Source organism: Syngnathus leptorhynchus, chromosome 20, assembly GCF_054491065.1.
Source record: "Syngnathus leptorhynchus isolate UIUO chromosome 20, UIUO_Slep, whole genome shotgun sequence".
Classification (NCBI taxonomy): Eukaryota; Metazoa; Chordata; class Actinopteri; order Syngnathiformes; family Syngnathidae; genus Syngnathus; species Syngnathus leptorhynchus.
The window spans coordinates 7,240,355-7,256,894 of NC_141214.1; the positions used below are offsets into that span (position 1 = coordinate 7,240,355).

The 16,540-nt window shown below is 48.3% G+C and overlaps 3 protein-coding genes and 1 non-coding gene across 11 annotated transcripts; 1 reads left to right on the plus strand and 3 right to left on the minus strand.

The window, feature by feature from the left end:
• The first annotated feature begins 103 nt into the window (after window positions 1–103).
• sack1hb (scaffolding CK1 anchoring protein Hb) lies at window positions 104–8,080 on the plus strand. Of its 2 annotated transcripts, XM_085901216.1 has the most exons (8): window positions 104–304; window positions 2,997–3,175; window positions 3,259–3,591; window positions 3,896–4,060; window positions 4,130–4,254; window positions 4,318–4,860; window positions 4,925–7,139; window positions 7,359–8,080. In XM_085901216.1, the coding sequence occupies exons 2-8, from the start codon at window positions 3,053–3,055 to the stop codon at window positions 7,377–7,379; spliced, it is 3,525 nt and encodes a 1,174-aa protein (XP_085757342.1). In that variant the 5' UTR covers window positions 104–304; window positions 2,997–3,052; the 3' UTR covers window positions 7,380–8,080. The 2 variants fall into 2 exon arrangements, with proteins under 2 accessions (XP_085757342.1, XP_085757343.1); XM_085901217.1 differs by lacking the exon at window positions 104–304 and having other exon boundaries at window positions 343–3,175.
• Window positions 8,079–11,982, minus strand: LOC147041341 (synaptonemal complex central element protein 1-like). Of its 6 annotated transcripts, none has more exons than XM_085901257.1 (10): window positions 11,368–11,883; window positions 11,201–11,233; window positions 11,050–11,112; window positions 9,588–9,662; window positions 9,059–9,106; window positions 8,917–8,971; window positions 8,616–8,705; window positions 8,486–8,549; window positions 8,364–8,406; window positions 8,079–8,292 (listed from the first exon to the last, which is right to left on the minus strand). In XM_085901257.1, exons 1-9 carry the CDS (start codon window positions 11,414–11,416, stop codon window positions 8,383–8,385), a joined length of 501 nt encoding a protein of 166 aa, XP_085757383.1. In that variant the 5' UTR covers window positions 11,417–11,883; the 3' UTR covers window positions 8,079–8,292; window positions 8,364–8,382. The 6 variants fall into 6 exon arrangements, with proteins under 6 accessions (XP_085757383.1, XP_085757384.1, XP_085757382.1 ...); XM_085901258.1 differs by having other exon boundaries at window positions 8,079–8,307; XM_085901256.1 differs by lacking the exon at window positions 11,368–11,883 and adding an exon at window positions 11,925–11,982 and having other exon boundaries at window positions 8,364–8,549.
• On the minus strand, window positions 10,342–10,476 carry LOC147041342 (U8 small nucleolar RNA). Its single transcript, XR_015063047.1, has one exon. It is a non-coding gene; the product is annotated as a U8 small nucleolar RNA (small nucleolar RNA).
• A 295-nt stretch (window positions 11,983–12,277) lies between the features above and the next one.
• On the minus strand, window positions 12,278–16,495 carry grinaa (glutamate receptor, ionotropic, N-methyl D-aspartate-associated protein 1a (glutamate binding)). 2 transcript variants are annotated; one of them, XM_085901242.1, is made up of 8 exons: window positions 16,339–16,495; window positions 15,521–15,592; window positions 14,848–15,156; window positions 14,659–14,774; window positions 14,331–14,531; window positions 14,112–14,240; window positions 13,895–14,038; window positions 12,278–13,806 (listed from the first exon to the last, which is right to left on the minus strand). In XM_085901242.1, exons 3-8 carry the CDS (start codon window positions 15,143–15,145, stop codon window positions 13,657–13,659), a joined length of 1,038 nt encoding a protein of 345 aa, XP_085757368.1. In that variant the 5' UTR covers window positions 15,146–15,156; window positions 15,521–15,592; window positions 16,339–16,495; the 3' UTR covers window positions 12,278–13,656. The 2 variants fall into 2 exon arrangements, with proteins under 2 accessions (XP_085757368.1, XP_085757367.1); XM_085901241.1 differs by lacking the exon at window positions 15,521–15,592.
• Between the last annotated feature and the right edge of the window lie 45 nt (window positions 16,496–16,540).

Here is a 16,540-nt window from a genome sequence, read left to right on the forward strand (position 1 = left end):
CAGTGTCTGTATGGGGCCAACCACATCTCTGGGCGGAGTCCCCGGGCCGGTGAGCGGGGGAGCGGGGAGCCGAGCGTCCCGCCTGATCCTTCCTCATTCGCTTCAGTGGCGTAGTGGCGGCGGCCCCGAGGGTGCACTTGGACGCGCACACACACGCACGCACGCACGCACGGCCGCCCGCCCGCCCGCAGGGCACTTGATCCGGGCCTGGAGCCTCACTTTGGGGAAGGATTTCAGAATCATTTGCTTTTTGTTGACAAATTCCAATGCGGACGCAAAGAGAAGACGCTGTACAAGTTTGGAGGTAAATGGAAGGCTAGACAAAGTTCGACAGACAGCGGCTACAGCGGCTCTATTCAGTCGACTTCCTGACTTGACTTTCACGCTTCTATTCACGCTACGCATTCCAATGTGTCCTTCTGCTCCATGCGGCTGCTCTCATCTATTGGTAGCTTTCTGTCTGCTTTTTCCTGCATTTCTTACATTTTCCATTCCATTTCACCTCTCGTCTGAAAGAGTTGAGAACATAAATGCAAAATGTCTTTGATCTGCATGGAGGCTTGAGCATGACATCCTACACTCAAATAGACGGGATCCTTTTAAAAGGTGCGCCCAATTAAGTCAAGCGATCCTCACTTTCAAGAAGTTCCCCCCCCCCCCGCCTTTGGACTTTGATCCCTCTATTGTCATAGCTGCACACATCTTATTTGGTTTAGAGCCATAAAAAGTTCCAATTCAAATCTGGTTCCCTCGTATTCCCAGTGAGTCACTCACTGGGAAAACAGTGGTCCACTGTGTGTAATTACAAGGGGGGGGAAAGTTGGTATTGTGGCAAGAATTTCTGGCGCTACGTCTTTTTATAGATGTGGTATTTGCTGGAATGGTTTTGTTCTGAGAGCGTGGAAAAGATCCGTTCGTGCTCGATGTTACATAGTCGACCATTTTAGCGGACGCAGAGAAAATGTTGCAGTACCGGCAGGAAACGACGGGGGCGGCGTTGTAGATTGGACGCAAATTGTCGACGGGGAAACCAGCAAAGAAAAACATTTGACGAGAAAAAAAGGTAGCTGCAACTACTATGAAGAAAAATGACCAAATAAAAGTAGTAACATGCAAGTTAGTCCAGAAATAATATTCTGCCAATAATGTTTGAGTGTCGCCCAAAGAGCTAAAGCACCTTTGGTTGGCTTTTGTGCCCGTAAACAACACTCGGGCCCGGAGTGCTGGCCACCGCACACCCGACCGGACCTTGAGTTTTTGTGCGCCACTCAACGGTTGTGGTGAGGCGCAGAGCCCGTGTTTGCGCTCGTCTGTTTGACTAATGCCAGCCGCTGGTGAAAAGCAGCTGTGGGCTGGCATGAACTGGCTCATCCCTCCCAACCTGTTCTCAGGTATTCCGAGCCCAGCCGAATTATCTCACAAAATGAACGCTAGGTATGCCCGCTCCGCTCCGCTCGCGTGCGTGGGTGGGTGGGTGAGGCGGCTTTAGAGACCACAGATGCGATAGGGGAATATGACTGCCAGATCATTTTTCTTTGGGTTCAGTGTCAAGACAGGAATGCCAGGAATGAGCTCACCTCAACATGGGCCTGCACTGATAACAAAACCTTTGAAACGGTGGTGACAGTTTGGAGCCCAGAAGTGAAAACAGGCCTCGGTTTTCCTTTTTTGCTTGAAAACAAAATACCAATGCAACTTAGTATATTTGGAGGCAAGAAACGAGGCACCCGAGTTGAGGGGGGCCTAACCTTGACACTAACCCTCAGCCAAAGACTGTCATTGCCTTTAAAGTAGTCGTCCCGTCCTTGTCAGTCACTTCACTTTTCCACGTAAGGGAGAACGAGCGTCCCATCTCTTTCAACACTTTGATGTTGCTGTCAAAACAAAGCCAGCGGGCCATGTTTGTTTGACAATCCCAACCAGTAAGCCAGGTGGGAGTGTTGGTTTGGAGAGAACCGCCCAGCAACGCTTCTTCTTTCCACAGTAAAGCTCGATCCGGCTTCACTCGGAAATCTTCGGCTTCCGTCGCGTGTTCGTCATTTCTTAACACGTGTGAATTTCATCACGACTCAAAGGTGATGATTCAGCACGACAGAGCAAGCCCGAGGGAGATCCATCCAGTCTGATGTTGAAACAGTTCAATGCGAAATAGCATGTACGCCCGACATACTCCTAGGGATGGGAGTGCCAGACCACAAAGTCAGGAACGAAAGGGAAAAAGCAGGAAGTTGCTCCCAGATGACGCACTGGGCAGAAAAAAGAGCGACCTGGTGACTCACTAGGGCCACGAGTCAACTAGACTCACCCTGCCCTATCACAGTAAGTCTTTGAGTTGGAACAAAAACACTTAGCCTCTTAAATAACAAAGATCATTTGTGCACACACTGACAATCAGCCTCCCACCCACCATCGTATGACAGACTGTACGTTTCCACGGAGACGTAGCCACGCAGTCCAAAACCGTGCGCTCCGACAAGTGCCTGAGCAGGGTGGTGGGTTCTTGTTTTTTTTTTTGGTCTCCATTCTTAATTCAAGACAAATCTGCATGAGTTGGAATTGCATCAGAAACAGAAAATCTTCAAATGCCGAGCAAACTCTCGAGGAGCTCGTAAAGTCGAGCGCCGCCGCCACCACCAGATGAGACATCTCGTGTGCTGTTGTTAGGGCTAAATTCGGGCAATTTGGGGGTTGTGGGCTCGACTTGTTTGGCTCAGCTGATTGCACTATGCCGCTCTTGAAATGCAGCTCGAGACCATTGCTTAATGGAACCTTCGCAAAGTTGGAGTCCTGGAATTGAAGGACAAAGGCCTACGAGAGAAGAGTTGATTTGGCTTGAACAACTTTGCCTCTTTAGCATCGTGCTATTGGCTTTCAACTCGGTGTCTGAGCGGTTTCCGGCTGTGACGGGTTGACTCGGCGGGATCTTAGCGGGAGAACCTGTCCATACGCCTCCGCATATTTTGTGCTCTCCAGTTCTCAACCCTTTTGTGTTGTAGAGTTGCCACTTCCTCAGCACCAGCCCTGACTTGGACTCCCACTAATACCTCCAAGCATGGCTCACCGCTCTCAGAGTTCTTCCATTGGTGACAACCCCCTGGACCCAAATTACCTGCCCCCGCACTACAAGGAGGAATACCGCCTTGCCATCGATGCACTGATCGAAAACGATTTATCGGTAAAAGAGATTTGCGGGGTATATTGGGGCCGGTTGATGTCAGAACTATGCATTGACCGGGCGCTTGCTTTCTGTCCCGCCAGGGCTACTATGAGTTTCTCCAGGGAGCCGAGGTGGTCAGCTTTCTGGCAAAAGCTGAAATTGAGCACATCAAATCCACCATCCAGGAGCCCGCTCACGCCCACAGCGTTCCCGACCTGAGGTACCCAGAGGCGGGCCACGATGCGGAGGGCTCGTCCGACACCTACTGGCCCGTGCAGTCCGACCTGGCCGCTCCGGGCCTGGACCTCGGATGGCCGCTGACTCAGAACAGCTTCATCGGACCCACGGAGGTCACCACTCTGGTCAACCCGTCGGAGCCAAACATGCCAAGTATCAAGGAACAGGCCAGGAGACTCATCAAGAATGCTCGGCAGGTAAAAAAAAGGTGCCGAGCGGCTTCGAGCGCAGAGTGTCGCTCGCCACCAGAAAGCACACGCCGGGTCAAAAAGCAACACGTCGTATCCTATCTTGTCCTTATCGCACTTAGCCAAGGCCCGAACATTGCTGACTTGTGCATTTTTGCATAATGCTATCTCCCTAATTGTACTTTCTATCTACCACTGGCGAATTTGCTGCTACGCCCTTTCCGACCGAGGTCTGGCGAGGGCTGAACCGGTTTGCATTTGGAGGTCCTCATAGCTTTGTTTGATTTGGAAGACAAATTGTTCTATTTTCTAGGTCATTGCGGTGGTGATGGACACGTTTACCGACGTGGATATTTTCGCCGACCTCTTGGATGCGACAGCTCGCCACATTCCTGTTTACATTCTTCTCGACGAGCAGGAAGCTCAGAACTTTGTCTCCATGGTGATCAACTGCAAGGTCAACTTGGACTTAATTCAGGTAAAAAAAAAAAAAGGTCTCGCATCCAGAAAGATGGATCTGCCTCAATCTGACATTTGCATTTTGCAGATGATGCGAGTCAGGACCGTGGCGGGAATAACGTATCAATCCCGAACGGGGAAGTCGTTCAAGGGGCAAATGAAAGATCGTTTCCTATTGGCTGATTGCAGAGCTGTGCTCAGTGGTAATTATAGGTGAGTTCTTTTTTTCTTCTTTCACTGCAGTCATTCCCATAATTTTGGGGTATTTCTTCTCAGCTTCATGTGGTCATATGAAAAAATCCATCGCTGCATCGCGCACCTTTTTCTGGGCGAACTGGTGGCCACGTTCGACGAAGAGTTTCGCATCCTCTACGCTCAGTCCGAGCCCCTCGTCATCGACCCGTCGGACGGAACGCCGGCGGTCCCGGAAAGCGGCGCTTACTTAAGCAGACAGTTGGGTTTAAAGAGGACCCAGTCCTTACGAAACCCTCTAGGTTTCCGGAGGCAATCCGAGATAACCTCCGGCTTCTCCTACGGAGATCAGGAACGCAACCTGGGACTCGCATTCCGACGAAACGACCCCTTTCGTCACACCGTTGAGCACGGGGCGGCCGTGGTGATGGGGAAGTATTCCCAGCAGCAGTTTCGTCCCCAGCAGTCCTACTTGGAGCAGGGACGGTCTATCGTGTCACGGCAGATAGAGGTGAGCGGCTTCAAGAGGCACAGCTACGCCGAAGGCACCCAGGACAACTACATGTCCTCCAGGAACTACATGAAGCACAGAGTCATGAACAATCTGGACGAGACAGACTTCAGCAGGTACGCTTACACTCTTTTGGTGCCACAGACAGTAAAACTCACTGAATCGCTGTCTTCTTAACAGGGAACCCAGACACCATTTCTACAGCGAAGGTCCCGGCCCGGGTTCTGGCCACGGACACTTTGACAGACATCGTCCGCCGCATCTATCCATCGACCAGTATTCGGACTCCGGTTCCTTTCGCTCAGACCTCGAGTTCAGCGGCGGAAACTACGCGAGAGGCAACGCGCATCTTTCCTCGGACGATTTAAGCGGACCCGATGGGATTCACGCACCTCCGGTAGCCGGGAGGTATGGAGGAAGCGCCGCCCAGAAGAGGCCAACCGTCGGTCAGGCGTATGCTTGTCAGAGCTCGCCCACGCATCCTCACCCGCCAGACAAGAAATCCTTTCCAAAGCACTCAGATCAGGAGCACGGGGAGGACACGAGCATGCGACACGGCTTGCGCCACTGGCGGATCCACTCCTATCTCAGCACATACGAGGAAGGCGGAGAAGAGGGGCTCAATCAACCCGCCGGGCCGGACGCCTTTGAAGATCCTCCGCCTGCTCAGGAGCCCGGTGAAAGTTCAGCCACCCGCTTTGGGCTAAAGGAGCCGCCCAACGTTGCTTCCAATCCCAGAGCGGATTTCAAAAAACCTCGCTTTGGGAAGCCCGTCGTCTCCGACGGCACCGGCAAGGAGTTGATCGCCAAGGACCTGCTTCATTCATCGTTTTTGCTGGAAAGAAGTGAGAAGGAAGCGGAGAAAGACGGGGAGCGAGAGGCGAGGTGGGCTTCTGCAAAAGATGACAGCAGGGAAAGGGAAGCCAGAGAGCACTCGGAACTCTTCCTTTCCAAACACGACTCGTTCCGCTCACGGATCAACCCGCTCCTGCAGCGGAGCTCACGTCTGCGCTCCTCTCTCATATTCTCATCTTCCAAAGCTGAAATGCATAGCGGGAGCGCCGCCGCCGCCACGGAGGACGAGGGCAAATCCTCCATTGTAGCCCAGATCCTAGAAAAGAGGCGATCGTTGTCTCGAGAATCTTTTGAGTGGAAAAAAATGGCCGAGGAGAAGGATCAAGACAAGAGTGAGACTGCAAAGGAAAGCGAAAAAGGAATGAAAGACATAGCAGAAACCAAAGATCAACCTCAGCGGCACCTGGAAACCGTCGACACCTCCGACGCCGTCGTCTCATCTCTCAACTTTAACGACCCGGCCAATCGACTCAAGTATTTCAATGACGTAGCTGCTAAGCGGAAAGCATCCAGAATGGAGACTGAAGCCTCGCTGAAGGTCCCAGAATCAGCAGAGAAGAAGGCAGACTACCCTGACGATCCCTCTCCCGCAAACACTTCGGCCAGCGTTGCGAGTAGCTCGACAGAATCCCAGACCAAGAAATCGGACGCATCGGGAAAACAGTCAGAACTCACTCTGCGATCTTTGCTTACATCCTCCAAGCCGTCTCTGCTCTCTCCCAAGCCTTTCGTAAGTAGCGCCAAGCCCCCCGAAAGCCACAAGGACGAGAGCTCGTCCGATGGCCAAAAGAAAGACCTCTTCAAGACTTTGAAGCCTCTCCCGTCCCCAAAGATCTTCAAACGGGACCAGCTCAAGTTTAAGGTACTCAATCCTCGCAGGGTCTCCTGCGGCGAGGAGATCCTCACGGACGCTACAGACTCCGAGAAGAGCGAGATGAAGAAGAGTCGCTCTCAAAGTTCCTCCACTCTCCCGCACGACGAGTCCAAGGAGAAGGTGACGGGTTCCAACACGTCCATCAACACGCTCGGCGAAGGGAAGGGCGACGGCAAAACGTTGGACTTCCTAAAGAAACAGACTCAGAGGCTCAAGGGATTCTTGGGTCCCAAGGATAAGGAGAAGAAGTCCTCGGCAGAAGATCGGGGCAGCGTGAACACCGTCAGAGAAACGGTCGAAGATTACAACAAGAAGCAAAGTAAAGACACGGGGGGGTCGGCCTCAGCCGCCGCCGACGACCGGCCCGCGGCAAACCACAAAACCTCGCCTGGCACATCGGGTTCATCGCGCTACCAGCCCTCAGGGAGCTCGGTACTGTTCAGCAGCAACCTCCGTGACGACACCAAGGTCATCCTGGAGCAAATCTCGGCTAACAGCCAGAAGAACCGACACGAGCGCGGCGAGGACGGAGACGCAAAGGGCAACGACTTCTCGGCCAAGAAAAATCGCTTGCTGAGACCCCAAGGTGGCATACAGGAGAGGGAGGGGCTGCTCAAGAGGATAGAGAGCCTGAGAAAGGAGAAGAAGGTCTACAGCCGCTTTGAGGTACTTTACGGTGACATACCATCTTGGTTTTCCATTTGAATTTAGATTGTTTTCACACACTATATCTCAAGTTGGAACATTTAAGAACCAAGTTAGGAACAGCATCCCAAAAGTACAATCTTATTCTTTCCACCTTGTTTCTGCTTTGATTTCCTGATCAAAATGAATTCAGTATGTTTGACCGCCTTTTTACGGAATGTGTTGTTGTTCTTTGAACAGATGGGAAATACACTGGGATAGCTGGAAAAAGGTGCCTGCTTGAGGACGACGTGGGAATCGACTAAAGCACCGCCGTCGAGTGCCGACGACGTACAAGCGTTGCTCCGACACAGTCACCTCTGCTAACCCGGAAGAACGCTTGGAAAGAAAAAAAAAAAAAGTCAAGACGGATGCAGAATGTGCCAGTTTGCCAAACATGGCAGGTGACCGAAAGTGGAAAAAAAAAAGGTGGCAGTGGTGTAGGCTTGTTGACTGAAAGTGGAAGTTGGGAGAATCCTTTGGCCAAACGAAAATACACAAAGAGAGATGGATGCCATTCAACAACAACAAAAATAAATGCATTTTGTCTTTGCCAAAACACAAATATGAACAAAAATGTTGGAACACTGTCAAGTTTGTTTGCTGCACCATACAGAGGGTGGGTGTGTTGTCAGTGAAAGAAGACGCGGTGAATATTTGCATTGCCCCCTCTTGAGCCAAGTGCCAAAGGACGCAAAGGTTTTAATGGCACCTCTGATGAAACCAAAGATTTGCGCTGGTGGAGCTTTTTTCTTTTTTGATATGCGGGATTGTACATATTGACAGGAATTCATTGGCTGGCTGTTTTGACTTAAGAAAAGCTTCTTTGTCTCACTGGACATCAAAGAAGCTTGTCTTCATCTTGTTTTGAATGGAAATGGAATATGCGGTCATTTAGTGTTAATAAAATTGGATTTGAAGTATGCTGCAAATACTTTTATTCAAGCTCTTCAACAATATAGGAACGCTATCGATGGCTTTGCAAGAACTGAACACCCTTTTGGGGGAACATTTGGAACGTTACCTTGGGTTAACGTTAGGAAAGAGGAGCAAAGCGGCCTGCTTTTTTTTTTTCCCCCCGTGAAAGTACCAAGGCTTGAGGTGGACGTCATGGGAAGAGCTGACGTCTGGCGTTCTGCAACAACAAAGTCTTTTCACAGTTTGGAACATGAGAGGAAGGAAAAACAAGTAGCGAAGGTTCATTACCTTGAGTCAGTGCTCCGCTTCACTCTTTTGCCTGAGCGTGTTTCTGGATGAGATGACCAGATGCGAGTCAGCGGCTGTTTGTGACGCGGCGGCGGCGGCGGCGGCAAAAGGTATCCACTTACAATGGCGGCATAGAGCTGCTTGTGCTGCTGCGTCATTGAGTGGAGCTCATTCTCAAACTTCAACCTGTGGTTTAAACACGTCCTGTCATCACTGTGGCCATATATCATTGCGCTTCAAAATCACACGCACTTCATCTTGCGATGCTTGAGCTTTAACTCCCAGATTTCAGAACGATGCTGAGAGATGAGCTCCTCGCTTTTCTTGTTCCGCTCAGCGAGCCTAAAATGGACATCAAGCAGTTACAAAACTGAGAACGTGCCATCCGCTGCTTCGCATGATACGACGTGATGCGACATTTTCAAAAGATGCGATTGGCTGTTCAATTTCTGGCTCGAAAGACTTGATGACGATTTTCAATGGAAGACAACTTGCAAGTTGGAAGTCGACCTTCAAGGTATGTCGTTCCACAGGTTCGAGTGTGAAAAATCACCTGACATTCTCATGTTTGGATTCTTTGCACTGGAGCTGCAACTTCTGCAACAGTTCTGGACAGGGGGGGGGATGTTGTTGTTGTTTTTTAAAGCAGACTTGATTGACGGCGGCGTTCTGAACTGGACATGAATCTCCAGTACCTTCTTTTTCCTGCTCGGTCCTCTCCAGTTGGTAGGCCTCTGTTTGCCCTGAAATGACAACTGAGACATTTTAGGACAATCCCGTTGCGAATGCTAACAAAGTACCAAACAATTAACAACCTGTTAATAGGCCACGGTGCGAACATTTTTTTCACAAGAATGATGCAAAAAATGTCAAGGCAATTTCACTGTGACAATAACGCAACTGTTGGTGTTTGGCTGTGTGATACTCCGCCCTAGTGGCAGCTTCTAGGCATTGCTGGTTATTTATTCAAGCCTGTTTTGAATGATTTTTTTTTTAAATGAAATGTTTTACCAGGTAAGCCAATTGAGAACATTTTCTCATTTACAATGGCGACCTGAAGGTAAGGTGTGTGAAGTGTCTTGCCCAAGGACACAACTACACGACACGTGACTGAGACAGAGCAACCCCCCCCCCCCAGCAGCCTGCAGTTGGAACTCCATTTCCGTGTTTGTGGTTGGTTGACATTCAACTTTTGCTTGCTGAAAATATACGCATGCTCCTTACGTGCAGAGAAATCCTTTTGTAGACAAACAATGAGTGATTTCCTCTTCATAATATCAGTCTCCAGATCTTTTTGGGCTGCAAAAACACACCATCATATAACGGGAAAAAAGATTCAAAATGATATCAGGCTCCCGTAAATTAACAAATGTCGGCATAAGGTTTTTTTTCAAACTTTTATTCAAACACATTTGATATAACACCATCTACAAGCCAATAAATACAAAATGAAAACATCAATGTCGGCATCAAGTGTGTCGGCTGGCAGGCAATGGCATAGCGGCAATGCTGTCTGTCACTCATTCGTGAATCTTCGTGAACGACCAATCAGCAGCGAGGGATAGATGGAGGAGGGACTTTACGAGTCAGTGACGTAATTTTCCGTTCACGAACGAGTCAGCGACGCAACTTCCCGTTCACGACCGGGTGAGAGACTGTTGCCAAAGGAAATAAGTGAAATAAATGTGTTAATTACCCGAGCCAATTATTATTATATATAATCATTTGGGGGAGGGGGGTAGTTGTATTGTTTGATGTGTATGGGTTATTTCCACTAGATGTAAAAAAAAAAAAAAAAAGTCGGATTAATGTGTGTCTTGACTGTGGTGATTCGTTGGACAAATCTTTTGGGGGAACTGATTAAATAGATTCAGTTGACCTTTAAGAACCTTGATCCTGCCACGAAACAGTATGAATCATTTAGGGTATCCAATTTAGTTAGTTGAAAATGTTCACTTTCCGAATCGATGTGATATGGGTCAGAAAGGTGCGCAGGAGAAGGATGTCAACATCCTTTCCTAAGGAGACATTTTTAATCATGTCTCATATCCGACCTGTTCATCACACCCACAATTCCATAACCTTAGCAGGTAAGGATGTACCAAACTGATAATACCGTGAGCGCATTGCAATCGCTGCTTTGACTGAGAGGAGTAGCTAAATAACTTACGGTTTTGCCTAATTGTATTTGCCGCCTCTCTCACAGAAAACTCTTGATGTACAGCTTTCTAAAACTCCATACAATTTCAATTTACGCAGTCATTTTGTAGCTTCAAAGTAAACAGTATGGAAACATGGTCAAAGTACGTCATCAGAAAGAAGCTTTCTTATTGGCGCACTTAAAAAGACGTGAATTGAACGTTCACCGAAAGTAATTTGACGCTAACTTCAAATTCTAAGCCCACAGGAGAAAATAGTGCACATATTGCACACACGTGTTGCGTCTTGCGTGCCGTGTAAACAAAGAAAAAAACGTTAAAACACGTCGCCATGAAAAACGGAAATAGAAATAACTTTGACGGGGACCATTTCCGCTGACACCAAAATAAATGACGTCAACCTACAAAACTAGAACGACGTATGAGAAAATGGACTATACACGCCATAAGCACATCAAAGTGCGTTTTAGCTTTTCGAAGTTGTTTTTATTTTATTTCATGTGTTAAGAAATAAAAAGTTGGGTCACCTTGTTGCAGGCTCACGAGTTTGTTCTCCAGCTCTTGAATGCTGGGCTCCTGTAGTCCTCCACCTAGTGGAGGGAGGATTATAATTGAATAGAGGACTTGTTTATCTGTATATAGAATTATAACATTAGAATGCATCTTAGACCAACTCACCTGCTTTGGCTCTAATATCTTCCATGTTGAACCCTGTTACAACACGTGAGAATATCAACAAATATTGTTAAAAAGGTGGTAACGAATTTATTTAGGACAATTTAACGCCACGTTAAACATACAATTAGCTTATTAGCTGTGCTCAAATTAGCCGCGCTGGGAAGCACCTGTAAAGTATGTGATGCTCGTAGCTTCAGCTTTAGCAACGTAGCACATCGGTATTATTATTATTTTTTTGAACCCCTAGCAAAGTAGTCAACCCACCTATCGAGTTGCTCAGTTTTACGCTCAGGAATTGTAGAGTTTGGGTTGGAAAACGGCTCGTTTAACGAGCTCCAATTGGTTGTATGCACGTGCCCGGCCGGCCGGCAGTCTGCCTCACAGTTGTATGATTCTGCTTTTAAATCTCAGGCCTTCTTGTGTGGATTTTGGTTTTTAGTTGCATTAAAACCTCTTTCTATGTGAAAATATGCTTGTCTATGTGCCCACACCCCTCACCCAAATCTATGTCGTTGCATTAAAACCTCTTTATTTGCGTATATTTGCTCATCTATGCTCACGCCCCTCACCCCAATCTATGTCGTTGCATTAAAACCTCTTTATTTGCGTATATTTGCTCATCTATGCTCACGCCCCTCACCAAAATCTATTTAGTCGCATTAAAACCTCTTCATTTGTGAATATTTGCTCGGCTGGCTATGTGCTCCTCACGCCCCTCACTCACCTAACTCTATTGAGTTGCATTAAAACCTCTTCATTCGTGAATATCTGCTTGTCTGTGCCCACACCCCTCTCTCCCAAATCTGTTCACCCGATTTGTATAGCTCAACATCACTTTCACACTTCACTTTTTATCTGTTGTGTTGTTTTCACAATTTGCTCTTATGTACAGTCTATTTGTATCTTCATTGTTGCAACTTAACCGGCTGAGAAATACTGAACAAAATGTATTTGTAGAATGAACCATGACCATATGTCGTTGTTGTCCTCTTGTTCCAAAGACAGCTGGGATAGGCTCTGGTATACCCACCACTTTGCTAAAGACACACTTTTGAGAGAAATGAACAGAAGTCCTCACACATTCCACATGTTATGTTTTAATGTAAAGCCGACAGACAGCAAGGAGAAATGTTTCCACTCCAATGGAAGGCATTACGTACAATGTAAAACGCGCGCCCGGCCTATACACATCTAAGGGCTTCTATGTACACCTACGCCAAGCAACAAACCTTCCCAAATACAAACTGCATGATGTGCTGACAATGCACATGCGACGGGCCATGCATGGGATGGGAAATAAAATGCCAGACAAATCATTAAAAACACCGCGTGAGACTGCAGCGGTACCTTCAGTGTCACTTTGTCACCAGTGTTTGAACATTTCCAGTCATGAGTTAGTAACTCAACAGTCATCTACATGATGATCAATAAATAAATAAGTTATCATGCATTTGTCTCCGTTGAATGTGTAAATCCAGCGTCGGGCTACTTTATTAGTGGTCATTCCCGTGAAATAATCATGTGAAGCATACTTAACGGAAACATGAAACTACTGAACTAAAAAGAAATACGATCACTGCGCACCAATGACCAATCAGGGAGAAAGGGAAAAATAAGTACAACGAAAGGCTTACTTTACTTGTACATCATTGTCATACTTTTTCAAGGTTGAGCTAGCGCACTAGAAAAGTCAGAGCGAGGGTGTCCGAGACTGGCTCACTGTTTTAGTTAAGGGCCAGCAAAATCAAGTGAAAACTAAAATGAAAAACAAATATGACCGACCAGAGCATAGCACATGGGAATAAGACGAAATGTTTGCAAACCAAATTGACGTTGCAAAAGTAATGAAAAGAAAAACAAGTTGTGATCAATTTAGTATTTTAAATTTGTAATTTAGCATCCAGAGTAGACTGCATTTACTGGACAATGTCTTGCGAGTAGATTTTGTGAAATATTTTGGTGGCTCACTGTAACAAAGCGTGAGGGACCAAATGGGATAATAATGCACTATCAAGAACAAATGGTTTGGTTTTAGCAACTTAACAAACAACAATGAAAATATCAAAACATTCTTCAGTGTTGGCCAGCCCTGCATTACAGCTCCCTCCCCCGGCCGCCCAATGATGATTAAGTTGTGTATAGTGCTACGTGGACCTATTTACAGCCGGGCTACCGCGCAAAGGCGATTGACTAATGCTTAAAGAAACCAGCGTCGGGTGGTTTTTCCGCCGTTGCCATGCAATTACAATCGGAGGGATGATTCCAGTCGAAAGGGGCAAACACGCACGGGAGATAGGACGCCTCTCCAGATGGGACTTCGCCAGCGAGCGACCATTTTGGGTTAGCAGAAGCACACGGGGAGTTTTAAACATGGCAAAATACAGTCAGTAAATAAAAGAGCAGAAGGAAGGAAGGAAGGGGGAGGGGGGAAGAAAGCCCACTTGCTCCCGCTTTGCTCACTCGCGGGAGCGTCCCACGATAGCCAGGATGTAGAGGAATATGTTGACTATGTCCGTGTAGAGGTGCAGGGCAGCAAAGACGTATTCCTCGGGACTCAGAGACAGCTTCTTGTTGCCCAGGAGAAGCTGCGTGTCCACCGCCAAGAACTGAGACAAACGCCCCCCACCCCAAAAAAAGATGCATTAACTAACCACTTTCAAGCCAGTTAAAGTCCCCGGCCCCTCCCAAACTCACGCAGGTGAACAAGAGGGCCCCCAGCGAGGCGTAGACGATGTGCAGGATCTTGTGGCGGATGAACATGCAGAGGATGCCGAAGAGCAGGAGGACAATGAGGCACACGAAGAGCACGCCTTGGCAGGAAGTGAAGTCGTACTTGCTCTGAAGAACGAGACAAGAGTGGACATTAGAAAAGCAACCGGGGTTAGCTCACGTTCATGGGTGCGGTCTCCACCTGGAGTGAAAAAAGGACCACAGTGAAGCAAACCACGGCGGTGATGCCCACGGCCATGATGACGGTGTCTGTGTCATAGAAGCTGGCGATCATGCCCACCATGTAGGACATGCTCAGGGTCAGAATGGACTACAAGATGACACAGAGGAGGGAGACAAAAAATTTGCCCATAAAGAACTCGTCAACATCTGCCCCCCCCTTTTTTTTTGTTTTCTTTACCAATCCAACCAAGTTCCAGGGGTGCCTGCGGCGGAAGTCCCCGCAGCAGCTGAGCGCGATTAGAGACACCAGGAAGACTGCGTAGGAGATGTAGTACGTCCACGGGTTGCGACGTACAAACACCTTGGCCTCGTCCACGAAGGTGAACACAGCCACAAAGGAGAAGGTGACCAGCAGCTGCACGGTGAGGACCATGAAGACCTGAGGGAGGAGGAAAAAGGTGATCACAAGATGGCGCTCAAGCCCCTCAAACAGGAACCTTCTGGATATGCTGAAATGACTTTCAAAAAGGCTTTGGGATTGTAGGTTTGCCGACGCAGCAAATTACTTTTCTGATAAAAGCCCGTCGGATGCCTTTGTCCTCAAAGCCAGAGTTGGTAAAGTCCTCATTGTCGTAGTAAGTGGGAGGCACGTCGCCATGGTAACCGGGGCTACCAGCATGTGCTGGGAAAACAAATGGCATCAACACCAGGACATTCAAACTTGCGCGTCTGCTTTCTTTGGGCTGTTCACTCACCGGAGGGGTCCCCGGGGAAGCCCGGCTGCCCAGGTCCTTGCTGGTAGGGCCCCTGAGGGTAGGGTCCCTGAGGGTAGGGCATCTGAGGGTAGGGCATTTGCGGGTAAGGGGCGGGGCCAAAGCCTGTCTGAGGGAAGCCCGGCTGGCCGTAGCCGGCGGCCGGCGGGTACGGGCCTCCGGGGGCCTGGCTGTAGTTGGGCGGCGGCATGGTGAAACCCTGCTGCGGGGGGCCATAGACGTTGTTGTGGAGTGGGTTGCACTCCCCCATCACGGGGAAGCCACTCTTGTCCTGGGACATCTTGTGTCGAGCTAGGAAAAGCAGAAATACAGCAACAAATTGAAATGGACTATTTGAATGACGTTTGCCCAAAAGGAAACAAAAAGAGCCTCTTCAAAACAAAGTCAAAGCCACGTGAACACTTTAGCTCTGCAAGCTAATTAGCCACCCGTGCACGCACACACACACACACACACACACACACGTGCAGGTGCATGCGAAGAGCAAGGCCTTGGCAATAAAATGCATGATTCATCTCATTTGTCTTGAGATGAGAGCTGCCATCAAGACTATAAGATGCTGTCAACAGTTGTCAGAAAGACGACTACAACTGATTGGTCATCAGTGAAGGATGTCAACCACCTCCAAAGTCAGCTGCTATAGGCTCCAGCTCACCCGAGACTGCAATGACCACAAGCCTGCTGATGCAGACAGCAGAACTGTCAAATTGCTTGTAATCTCTTCAACCTAGCATAGCAAACACATGGGTGACAAATTCATCAATTTGACGGGTACCAAACAAACCATAAGATTGTTCAAACACGCGACGAGGTCAATAACACATGGCAATTTTAATTTGTTGCAAGTGAACTTGTTTTTGTGTCCAAAGAGCCCTTCGTAAACCATCCTAGGGATTTGAAATTTCAACATCACAATATTGATAAAAATAAGCCACTTAGAGCATCGACGCAGGCTCAGTGGCGTTCTGCGCCATTTGGTGGAAATAGACACAAACATCCAAACATGAAGCACCCGCAGCGGGCACTCCTCCAGCAACAACGAGGCCTTGGCGTATCAAACGAATGCGACACACGTCGTCGTTTATTGAAAATGAAACAATGTGGGGGGAAAAGGTGGCCGAGAGGAGACTAGGTGGTAAAGACCTCTTAAAGACGGCGATGAGCAGTTATCCGAGCTGAGCGAACACCGCAAGCTCGCCCCCGTGATGACGACTTTTCCGTTATTTGACCTCACGCGCAGTGGACGTTCTGAGGGATTAAAACGTATTTAAACGTTTTCGTCCTATTCACAAGCCACGCTTGGATCACTTGATGTTGTTTATTTCTGCTCGTGACTCGAGGCTAAACGTCATCCGGGCGAGAGGCTACTTGCTAAGCTAGATGACTGCCGCCCGCAAACGAACCAACGAAGAAAAAAAACGCTTATACGGTTCAAATGTGATCGAGTTGCTGCCATATAGTACGATTATTTACCGTCTAATTCTCCTTCCTGGAGCGTTGCTTGGAGGCCGGGTGAAGATTTCTAATTTCGTCGTCGCTTGAGTGTGTTTGATGCGGTGGAGTCTGCGACGTCAAATGGTCAAGTGGGTCAGTCGCTTACGTCACCTCGCGACGTGGTGACGTCACGTGGTTTGTTTTGTCATCGCAATTTAACCAGATGAAAGTTTTCGTTATT